Source organism: Barbus barbus (assembly GCF_936440315.1).
Source record: "Barbus barbus genome assembly, chromosome: 8".
NCBI lineage: Eukaryota > Metazoa > Chordata > Actinopteri > Cypriniformes > Cyprinidae > Barbus > Barbus barbus.
Window position 1 is genome coordinate 4,326,845 of NC_136736.1, and position 11,584 is coordinate 4,338,428.

The 11,584-nt window shown below is 36.8% G+C and overlaps 1 protein-coding gene across 4 annotated transcripts; it reads left to right on the top strand.

Annotated features, from left to right (window-relative positions):
* The first annotated feature begins 683 nt into the window (after nucleotides 1-683).
* Nucleotides 684-11,342, top strand: LOC306873723 (testis-specific gene 10 protein-like). 4 transcript variants are annotated; one of them, XM_079423209.1, is made up of 18 exons: nucleotides 684-765; nucleotides 1,339-1,410; nucleotides 1,497-1,642; nucleotides 1,739-1,894; nucleotides 2,910-3,089; nucleotides 3,330-3,407; nucleotides 4,042-4,193; nucleotides 6,329-6,444; nucleotides 6,929-7,083; nucleotides 7,161-7,216; nucleotides 8,151-8,319; nucleotides 8,393-8,503; nucleotides 8,597-8,782; nucleotides 9,003-9,170; nucleotides 10,057-10,259; nucleotides 10,360-10,464; nucleotides 10,623-10,805; nucleotides 10,926-11,342. In XM_079423209.1, exons 3-18 carry the CDS (start codon nucleotides 1,562-1,564, stop codon nucleotides 10,954-10,956), a joined length of 2,130 nt encoding a protein of 709 aa, XP_079279335.1. In that variant the 5' UTR covers nucleotides 684-765; nucleotides 1,339-1,410; nucleotides 1,497-1,561; the 3' UTR covers nucleotides 10,957-11,342. The 4 variants fall into 4 exon arrangements, with proteins under 4 accessions (XP_079279335.1, XP_079279333.1, XP_079279334.1 ...); XM_079423207.1 differs by having other exon boundaries at nucleotides 1,536-1,651; XM_079423208.1 differs by having other exon boundaries at nucleotides 1,536-1,642.
* Nucleotides 11,343-11,584: the final 242 nt, after the last annotated feature.

Here is an 11,584-nt window from a genome sequence, read left to right on the forward strand (position 1 = left end):
TTGGAGTTCTAATCGAATCCCCGTCCACCGCGCAATGTGTTGTAGTAGATCATCCGGGAATCTTTGGCATACTTTTTTAAACATACAATGATTTGGGGCATACTAATTCTATTTTTAAATACTATTTAAGATATATACATCTGAAATCTGAATAAATAAGTTTTTCATTGATGTATGGTTTGTTAGGATCGGACAATATTTGGTCGAGATTCAACTATTTGAAAATCTGGAATCTGAGGGTGCAAAAATAAATAAATAAAATAAAAAATATTGAGAAAATCACCTTTAAAGCATTGCAAATGAAGTTCTCAGCAATGCATATTACTAAACAAAAAATACGTGATACTGATATATTTACGGTAGGAAATTTACAAAATATCTTCATGGAACATGATCTTTACATAATATCCGAATGATTTTTGACATAAAAGAAAAATCGATCATTTTGACCCATACAGTGTATTTTTGGCTATTGCTACAAATATACCCCAGCGACTTAAGACTGGTTTTGTGGTCCAGCCAGGGTCACATATAGTATTTATTTCACTTGGATCTGCTTCATTGCTTCGTCTCAACTTCAAAACTACTGAACGTGAGAGTTCACAACTTGTAGTCAAGGCAACGGACGCAAACGAAGGGAGCTTGAGCTCTGATTGGTCGCCGTCTCTCTGACTCTGTGCTGTGATTGGTCAATGTTGATGTTTATCCCTCCGGGTAAAGAGCTTTAACGTGTTGAGATTTACTTCAACAGAACCACTACAAGAGGTAACGCAAGCTAACTTATACAAACAATGCTTTATCTTCTGCGTTGTCTTTCATGAAAGAAGAATGTATTGCAGTTTTTATCAATGCTAGGTTCAAATTTACAGTAATTTCGTGTGAATGATTTTATGTGCCATAGATTGGTGTCAGTGCACAGCACGGTACGTTTAGTGGATGTTGTGGCTTGCAACAATTATCATTAAATGTTAAAATACGATATAATGTTGTACTTTATATTCTTAAAAAGGAATTCAAGTATAATTGTTGCACGGGACGCATTTTCAGTGACGTGCAAACCTAGTATCTCAGTTGCCATGACAACCTGTCGGCGTTGTGGTATATTTTTATACATTTTGCTTGAGAAAACTTGTTTTTAGTGAAATGTATAGCTCTCAATGCCTATCAAAATGTTTATTTCTTATTGTGAATTAAGTGACTTTACAAAAGAAATGTTTTCATACATAGACCCAAAGTAGAGCACAAACTAATGACTGCTAAAACATTTAGTCAAGTGAGCACAGGATGCTCCAAAGGTGCCATTTTTGCTTTGTTTCATTGAAGTTTAAATTTTATTAGATTGTAGTAACACAGTGGATCCAGCAGGTGACACCAGAAACCATCAAAACTGGATCAGAAAGCCGGGTTAAGGTGAGCTGTAGGCCAAAAATGCAACTATACTGTTTTAGTCCCCAAATGTACCTCTCCTCACATTTTCTTTACATTTACTTGAACAGTTTTAGATTATTTCTCTATTTCGCAATATTCTGATCCAGCTGACGAGGCCGAGGCACTGAGAAGGATGCTGAGGGCTCATCGCTCTACCAGCCCCGTCAAGGGGGCATCTACCCAGCGTAGTCCCACCAGACACTCACCTGTTAAAGTTGTTAAAGTACTACTAAGCCATCATTGCAGTCATATCAGTGAGATTGTTTTCTTTTTATTCTGCTAATTCTTTTTTTTGTCTCTCTTTTAAAAGGGTGGCACGTACGATTCAGAGCTAATGAGGGTATTACGAGAAAGAGATGAACTACAAAACATGTTGGAGAAACACGAGCGGCACCTCTCAGAGATCCAGGCCAATGTTAAAGTGCTCACAGCTGAACGGGACAAGACCAGAATGCACTACCAGCAGGTAGACAGCGCCTAACCTCCCAGAATTCTTCAGGTTGTTGTGTTCATTTTGGAACGTACATAGAATAAAACAAAGAAATCTACATGGTTAATTCTGAGTATTGACTGTTTGAGTATGACTGATATTTAACCTGCAGTTTCTTGTTACTGAGGTACAGACAATAAGATTTTACAGAATAATTTTTTAATGATTAAAATATTATAATTTAATGCAATATATTTTTTTAACTACACACATCAAATTTGTTTTGATCAAATTTTGAAGTATATGTATATATTTTATCTAAATACATAATATAAATCTTAGTAGTATTATTTGCCAGATAACATTTGTAGCATTTGTTTTGGCTTCACTACAATAACAATATACAGTAAAAACAATTATTTTATTTTATTTTAAATATAATATTAAATTAAGAAAACCAACAATGTATTCATTTAACACAAAACACATTTTTTTGCATCATATTTTGCATCCTTTTGGTCAAATGATTATATTTATATATTTTATTAGTAGTAGTATTATTTGCCATATTCTATTTTAATAATTTTTTTCTTATTCATTACAATAACAGTATGCAGTAAAAGCAATTCTTTAATTTTAAATTGATTAAAAATGTAAATTAATAAAACAATATAGCCTTTATATTTATTAGTAGTATTATTTGCCAGATAATATTTTAATAAATTATTTTGGCTTCATTACAGTAACAGTATACAGTAAAACAATTATTTAATTTAAATTAAAAAAATTAATTAATAAAACAATATTAATTTAATATTCTTGCATTTTTTTATTATACGCATCACATTTGCATCAACAAATTTGTATATATTTGGATATTTTATATAACTATATTTAATATAAATACATAATTATTTAATTTTGGAAACACAGCATATTTTCAGACTTTATTTTTACTATTTTTATTATGCAGAGGAAAAGCACTGACCAGTATATTCCCAGTATTTCACTAAACAATGTGGCCTCAGATGTGCCCTGACTCTCCCTGCAGGCTCAAGAGGAGATAGCAGCTCTACGACGGGAGGTCATGATGTCAAAGGCCGCACGAGGGCCCAAGAGCAGTGTGACCGCACAGAGCATCCTGAAACGAGTGGAGGTCGAGCGGGACGAGGCCACAGCAGACCTCCACCACATGACCACAGAGAGAGACAGCCTGAGAGAGAGGCTCAAGGTACGAGAAATAGCCTGATCTGAAGTACACTGGCTGAACATGTGTGTGCATTGTGTTTGCTTGTATCCATCTTATGAAGATGTTATTTTGGAGCACTAAAGGAAAATCACTTACACACTAGAGTACAGTAATAAATTGAGTCATCTCACTGGGGAACAGAACGATAATACAGGAGAGAGGTTTGCTTTTTTTAGCCCACTGAGTGTATGTGTGTTCCCTTTGAACTGCACGTCGCCTCAGATCTCTCAGGAGACAGCCATCAGCGAGAGAGCTCACCTGGAGCAGAGGGTGGAGGACCTGCAGGCTGCTGTACTCACAGTAAGAGCTCTATATTTATAGACTGCCACGGAACAGTGACGACAGCTGTAGATTGAACATAACATGCTTACTATAGTCCACAGGAAAGCAGAACCACAAATGAGATCTCAGTTATTGCTTTTACACAACAATAAGATTAAATCGAGAACAAATGGAGACAAATGGAGTTTGTAAAACATTTCAAAAATAGTCTGAAAACTATTACTTTGAAATAGAACAGTTACTGAACCTTTAGATTAAAAAAAATTGTATATTTATATTTTTTATCTAATTCTACCAATAACAAAATACATGTCTGAACTGCTATCCACATTTATTTATGGCTATTTATACTTTCTGCAGTGGTCTCATTTATTTTAATTTTTATTTCTTTATTTATAATGCATTTCAAGAGTCAAAATGGACACGCGAGTTGAAACTTAAATGTATTATGTGCATTATGAAACCTCTGAGCAATACCGTTTTCTTCAGGGCTATCCTACAGTAAATTATCTCAAACAATACCTTAGTATAACATACTGTACTTAACTGCCCAATGCTATATTGTATCATACTATACTATACTATAATCTGTAGTTATTTTCATGCACAGTTATTGGTATGGACTAGTGTCATTGTTTTGTGTGTGTCCCAGCTGGAGCAGGAGCGAGGGGAACAGAGAAGCAGGCACGCTCAAATGAGGGAGACCATGATGGGTCTGGAGGAGGAAGTTCAAGTACTTGGGCGAAAACTCAATGCCAGTGAGGAAGAGCTCAGCCGCCTCAGAAATGAGTGCAGCAGCCTCAGGTACACCAGGAATCAAAAACAACAAGATGTGTCCATATTTCAGTGCTAAAAGTAGGCTACAGTTTTTTAAGGTCCGAAGGTGCGTAGGCACCTATTATATCCGTTAGCGTTCTTATTATTCTTCTTCTTCCGCTGGAAAATGAATGGCAGCCCATAGAACCGATTATGGGATTACGATTACACTAATAGATGATACTGTCAATAGTAACCACACCAAATTTGGAGTCTCTAACTCTAACTCTCTAGCGCCACCACTTGTCCAAAAATTTAATTTTGAAATGCTATTAACTTTTGAACCGGAAGCCACTAAATTAAAATTATATATATTTTCCTCTGAATCCTTGGCTCAAGCCGAGTCAAAATTCAAAAATCGTAAGGTTTAGTTTTTTCGCTATCTTCAATTGTTCGTAAAACCTACTTTGTCGAACTCGTCCTAGACGATTCGTCCGATTCTCACCAAAATTGGTTCAGATCATCTACAGACCAGGCTGGCAAAAAGTTATGGAATTCAAGTCGATTCGTCCAAGCATTCTCGAATACCACACTAACAAATTCGTTGAAAAGCACGCAAAAATGCATCTGAGCTTATATCTCCGCAAGGGTTTGATGGATTGAGACGAAACTTGGTGTGTTGTATAACAAGCATGACCTGAGGCTACCTGCAGTGATTCGGTGCTGTGCCACCTAGTGGTCAGGAGATATGAAAAATGCATGTGACTGGCCATGTTGAATTTTGTAGTAAAATGGTATATTTTATGAACACATTAACGTATCATTACGAAACTTGGTATGGGTCATCAGCACGATGCCCTGAATGAGCCTGAGAAGTTTCAAAACAGCGCCACCTAGTGGTAAAATCAAATATTCAAATGCTTATAACTATGCTTTGGGTGGGGTTGACTTATTTTCACAAGAGTCATCTTTTTAGACTCCTGAATCCTTGCCGAGTCCAGCGATATCAAACTTGCCCGATTTTGGCTTATGGTTTGTGCTACGTTGCCAATATCTTACAAACCGTTACTCTGATCGACATGAAACCACCAAAGGAAGTTCGAAAACTTAGTGTCCCGGCTACACGCCAATGCCCAATTGCCAAAATTTTGATAGTAAGTGGCACAAAAATGCAAACAAAGTCAACAGTCAGTCATTTTTCATCTACTTACACACAAATATGTCTATAACTCCAAAACAGAATGAGATATTTTCACCAAATTTGACACGCATATGTATGGGCACTCTCTAAGGACACGTAAAAAAATTTGGTGGGACTGTGCCTCTTGGTGGCGCTATAATTGAACAAAACACGAAATTGCCTTTGACTATAATGGAGTTTTATGATATAAAATGGTATATTTTACGAATTTGTGTACCATTCCGAAACTTTATATGTACCATGGAGACCATGACCTGAAAGTATTCAAAATGTTTTGAGACAGTGCCATCTTGTGGTCAAAATTTATAATCAAATGGCAAATAAACGCTTATAGCTTTCTGTGAATTTTGCCTATTGTGATGAGACTGTTATTAATAGATTCCTTGGGTCATGCTGAGAACAGTGATACCAACATTGCCATAGTCAGCCAAACTTCCTCTCTGACCTTTTGATTTTCTTTATAAACGTACTTTTTCTAACTCCTCCTAGGCCGTTGGTCCGATTTTCACCAAAATCGAATCATATCATCTTCAGACCTTGCTGACAAAAAGTTATGGATTTCGTGTTGCTAGACAAAACCGTTTTCACATACCACAACAATGAATTTGAGGCATGATGCCAAACTGACACATGAGGCCGTATCTCTGCAATGCTTTGGCATATTGACACCAAACTTTGTGTGTGCCATTGTCACCTCACACAGAACACACCACATCGAATTGATGACGGTGCCACCTGTTGGTCAAAAGTGAAAAGCCATTCAATCATATTACTAGTAGTTTTAAATGATTTTTCAGCCATTTGGACTACAATAATCTTAAAATGGCTTCAATTACCCATTTCTGCAGTTGGATTGATGCTCCGTGCTATGCTTAGCTCCTCGTTTTGCCGCTGATGTGCTTGGCCCCGTCATTGCTGCTTGCAGCTATATTTTTGTTTGATACTTTTATTATTAATTTATTTTTGTGTATGTATATACCAGACTGGCAAATAATCAGTTGGAAATCTCTCTGAGTGAGAATCAGCGAAGACTAACCAGCAGGATTGGAGAGCTACAAAACACTCATGAGAGAAATAAAATGCTGGATGAAAAGAATGGTAAGAAAACTAGATCATACTGATATTTAATCAGTGCTGTTTTTAGTCTGTTTCATTTATTAATCAGAAGATGTCTTGTGAAATTATGCAAAGCTATAGGAAGAACAAAAATATACAATACCATTAAATTAATCAAAAGTGACTGAAGAAATGCTGTTCTTTTAAACATTCTGTTCATTAAAGAATCCTAAAAGAAATGTGTAGCAGCAAATCAGCATATTAGCATGATCTCTGAAGGATCATGTGACACTGAAGACTGGAGTAATGGCAGCTGAAAATTATTTGATCAAATAAATGCAGCCTTATTGAGTTTAAGAGACTTCTTTCAAAAGCATTACACAATCTTTCTGACCCGAAACATTTGAATGGTAGTGTGTCATATGTTTTGATGAATGTTTTGAATTAATCAGTTGGACAGCTGTAATAATTTTAGTGTTTAAAGAATATTTGTGTATCATTGCATCACTTTGCCTTTGTGTGTTAGACTCTCTCCTGAGGCAGGTGACTGCTATGCAAGAGGAAGTGAACATGCTGCGGTGTACAGTCTCAGAGCTGGACCAGCATATAGACTCACTGCGGGAACAACTGGAGAAAAAGGCAGATCTGCTCAGCACAGCAAATGACCAGCTAGATGAGAAGGTACTACCTACATTTACACACTAAAACACATTTTGTCCTTGTATATTAGATTTGTTTTGTTTTTGTTTTTTTATAAGGAGAAAACCATTAGGAGCTTAAAACTGAGAACCGAGGATCTTGAGACAACTCTAATGTAAGTTCTCTATTAATTTTTTCAGATTAACTGACAGTCATGTCACATGTGTAGTGAATTTGAAGAGTGTGGCGAACAATTCTTTACAATCTTTAGAGAAACTTTACCAAAGTTTTGTATAAAATGCAATTTATTGTATTATTTTCTTTTCCTTACACAGTGTATGTTCACCATCCAGGTATAAGAATAATGCTTATGTTGATGTATCATAATTAGACTATAGTATATAGTCATAGTTGTTCTTGACTCTAGCTCATGGTTATTATTTGTAGTGCATTTCTCCTTAATATACGTGAACGTTCACGTGTTTGGGGTCAGATTTTTTTAATGTTGTTGAAAGAAGTCTTTTATGCTTATCAAGCCTGTATTTATTTAATCAAAAATGAAGTAAAATCAATTTTATTGCGTAATATTATTTCAATTGCAAATAACTGTTTTCTATTTTAATACTGTTTGTAATGTAATTTATTCCTGTGATGGCAAAACTGAAATTTCAGCATCATTACCTCAGTCTTTAGTGTCACATGATCCTTCAGAAATCTTTCCAATATGCTGATTTGTGCTCAAGAAACATTTTTGTTGAAAATAGTTGTGCTGCCTAATATTTTTGTGGAGACATGATACGTTTTTCAGGATTCTTTGAGTAGATGTTCAAAAGAACAGTATTTATTTAGAAAAATAAATATTTTGTAACATTATGCATGTCTTAACTGTCACTTTTGATCAATTTAATGCATCCTTGTTAAATAAAATTCATTTCATTAATTACTTTTGAATGGTAGTGTAGTTTTCTCTTTGTAGTTTTGACTGCTTGAGTGTATGAGTATGTGATGTATTAGTATGCAATAAGACTATTACATCCTAAAATGTAACATGCTGCATTTGAGTGACTGTGAAAATTAGTGGTTTTGATGATGTGACTTCCTGTCCGCAGAACTCTGAGGGAGACCATAGCTGGCAGAGAAAGAGAGCTGGATGTTTTGAGGAGGAGGCTGTCTGACTCTGAAAGCAAGATAGGCACAGTGATAAAAGTCAAAGACGTCACATTACAAGAGAACGGTCAGCTGAGGGACGACCTTGACAAAGCACGTCTGGAAATTCAGGTACTGTACCAAACCGTTTTATGCAAATTCATTGCAATAAATAAGGTAACAAGTCCTTCAACTTACTTTTCAGACTCTACGGCTCAAGCTGGATGAAGCTAATGAGGAAATAGAAGACTTGCAGAAAAAAGTACAAGTTCACATTACTGACATCTCACGTACTGAAGATCTGTTGTCTGCTAAGGTGGAGTCATTTAAACAAAAAAGGGTGTTAAAACAGACAACAAGCATGTTCTGTGTTGAGTGTTCTTGATTGTTCTTGTTTGCTGCTCTTTAGGAGCGTGAGTGCAGAGAACTGCAAGAGTCTCGAAGGAAAGCGTCTCTTCAGATGGAAAGCTGGGAGGAACAGGCCAGACACGCTGAAACCACTGCCATCGAACTCCGTCTTGAGCTTCACAACTCTAACTTAGAGATACTTCGACTCAAAGAAAGAGCAGACAGCCTGGAGAGCAACCTGCAACAGGTCACTTGGCCATTATGATGTCTGTGTCGGTTAATATGCAGGAGATTCTCAACTCAACCCAAATTCTCACTACAAGACTGAAGCTCATAAAGTTTTTGAAGCCTCATATTGTAGCAAACCCATAGAGTGTGCCCATCGCTAATATTCTTTAGACTGGTAGTGTGCACTTGGCTTTAGTTAACTAAGTCTCTCATAAATTGTGGTTTGTTGCTGTGGCCAGACGCTGAGTGCAGAGCGGAGTTGTACTAGTCAGCTGTCTCAGCTGAACCGAAAGATGATTCACATGGAGGAAGATCTGCGTCAGGCCCAGACTGAGCGCACACAGGTGCAGACTGACCTGGAAAAAACACGGGAGCTCTGCATCAAACTGGATGCCAGCAAAGAACCTGTGAGTGCTTAAATTGGTTTATAACAAGTAGATGTTTTTGTATATTACCTACTTGTTGCCAGGCAACAACTGTAAGGATAAAAACACACATTATGCAGGATTAAAACACACATTATTTTGCGCTATAGACTGAAGCTTCTATCCAGCTGAACTTTTCACAGATCTATTAGACCTTGCCTTAATTTTATTTTCCTGAAATACTAAGCAGAGATATGTCCGGAAGGTGATGCCATTAGGCCTCTACCAGAGTTTATGTTCACGCTTAATTGAGTTTTCCTTTTTGCAGAAACATATTTTTTTTGTACAAACTCATTTTTGCAGAACTACAAACACATCCCAGATAGGACTCAAACCCACACTCCCCACCTCTGGAGGCTGATGTTATTAATTGAGTTTGGCTTTTTGTAGAAAAATTATGCATATTAGAACTTTTTTTAAACAAATTTCAATGGAATTGCACATATGACCCAGGTGGGACTTGAACCCACAATCCCCAGCTCCGGAGGCTGATGCCTTATCCATTAGGCCACTGAGCCACTTGTGCTATATTTGCTATTAATTGAATTTGGCTCTCTGTAGAAATACAAACCCACAATCCTCAACTCTTAAACATTATTACTGGGGCTTTTGAATGTACCTTTTTGGCTATTCTCAACCTCAAACAAATGCTAAATGGATTTTGCTGAAAGACTAAGGATATCTGTAGTTGTTGTTGTAATGTTATGCTTTGAACTCACATTCTCCACTCCAATGTTTAGGGTTTTATGCATTTACCATCGGTTTTATGCAGAAACCAAATTGCCTGCGAGAAAATGAAATAAGGACAAACTGAACTAAAATGTAAATAAATAACACAAATGTCTGTGTGCTTTTACTGTACATACAGGTGCAGCGTGAGCTGGAATCATGCCACTCTGAGATTGAGCTGTTACAGAAGCAGCTGAGTGGTGAACGTCTGTCTGTTCAGACTTTAGAGAGCTTGCTGGTGTCTTCACGAGAAAAGGAGTTACAGAGTCAGCTCACCTCTCAGGAAAGACAGACCGAAATACAAATTCTCAAGGACAAACTCAGCATGGCTGACAGCAAAGTGTGAGTTTAGCACGTACACATATGTCATTTCATAGAGCACAGCAGCTGTTTTGCCTTTCTGTCTTCGTCTTCTACTTATTGTCTTCTTCCCTGTCTCTAGGAGTTGTCAGAGCAGAGAAATGGCTCAGCTGAGGACACGATCAACCCAGCTGGAAGCAGATCTTGAGATGACCAAGAGACACCTGGCCACTGAGCGCTTTGAAAGGTGAGATGCAAACCTTAAATGGATAGTTCAGCCAAAAATGAAAAATCTGTAATTTACTCATCTTCATGTTGTTCCAGTTCCAGTATTGAATATATTTGTTTATATGTGGTTTGTACAATAAAAGCTAAGGATTTGAATGCCCTGTCCGTGTTTATCAGGGAGCGTGCAGTACAGGAACTGCGCAGGCAAGGGCTCTCAGCTATTTCTCCCGTCCTCTCCTCCACTATGCGTTCCTCATCCCCTTCCCGTCATCGCTCTCTGAGTCCTCACAGATCAGGGTCTCCAGAACACTCTCATCACAGCACACCTGACCCACCGCTCGTGTCACACTACCCTGACAGGTGTGCGCCAGTGGCGGATTTGTCATTCTAGATTTAAATAAGTAGTAAGTGGCCATACTGCTTGTTTTATTCAGTTTGTTCGTTAATTTGTAATATTTTTATTTGTTTATTTTTTTACAGGAGCCTGACTTTCAGGGATCTTTATGACTGAGAAGATCTCAGTACTCTAAGTTTCCGTATTTTGGCTGGCATCATTCATTGATTTCATCTGCTTTCGTCTTTGATTCTGAAGACAATCAATAGACTCGTATAAGATCTTAAAAGATTTACGGTGACATCGGTCATGTATTTCAGAAAAATAAAATGTTTACTGTGATTTTGACTGTTTTTGCTGAAATTGTTTGGCATTGACGCACACAGTAATGTTGTAAATAGTTTTGGAGGGGTTTCATGATAATGGCTTTGTATTTCTACAAAAAATGTGATTCTGCTTGATTCATTTTAATAGAATTTTTATTTATTTAGAATGTAGTTTTGTTTGTGTTACCACAACTTGCCAGTCCTCTTGAATAAAAATCACCATGTTTTTGTGTTGCGATGCATTTTTCAGTTCATTACTCCTAAACTATTTAATTATTAATTTGGTAACCCTTTATTTCGATAGTCCACTTTAGACATTCTACTAACAGTAAGTAACTTTGCAACTATTTGTCAACTAGCAGTCGTTAGAGTATTAGTAGACTGTCTGCTTAATAACTTCTAACACTTTATTTTGATGGATCCACAACATTCTGACAATGAGACATTTTGCAAGTATATGTCAACTTATTCTACTAACC

What these genes read in the sequence shown, in the direction of transcription:
- LOC306873723 (XM_079423207.1), top strand. Translation starts at nt 1,562, where the DNA reads ATGCTGAGGGCTCATCGCTCTACCAGCCCCGTCAAGGGGGCATCTACC. An exon ending in TGCAGGCTGCTGTACTCACA is followed by an intron (nt 3,408 to 4,041) that starts GTAAGAGCTCTA and finishes TGTGTGTCCCAG; the next exon opens with CTGGAGCAGGAGCGAGGGGA. An exon ending in GATCTTGAGACAACTCTAAT is followed by an intron (nt 7,217 to 8,150) that starts GTAAGTTCTCTA and finishes TCCTGTCCGCAG; the next exon opens with AACTCTGAGGGAGACCATAG.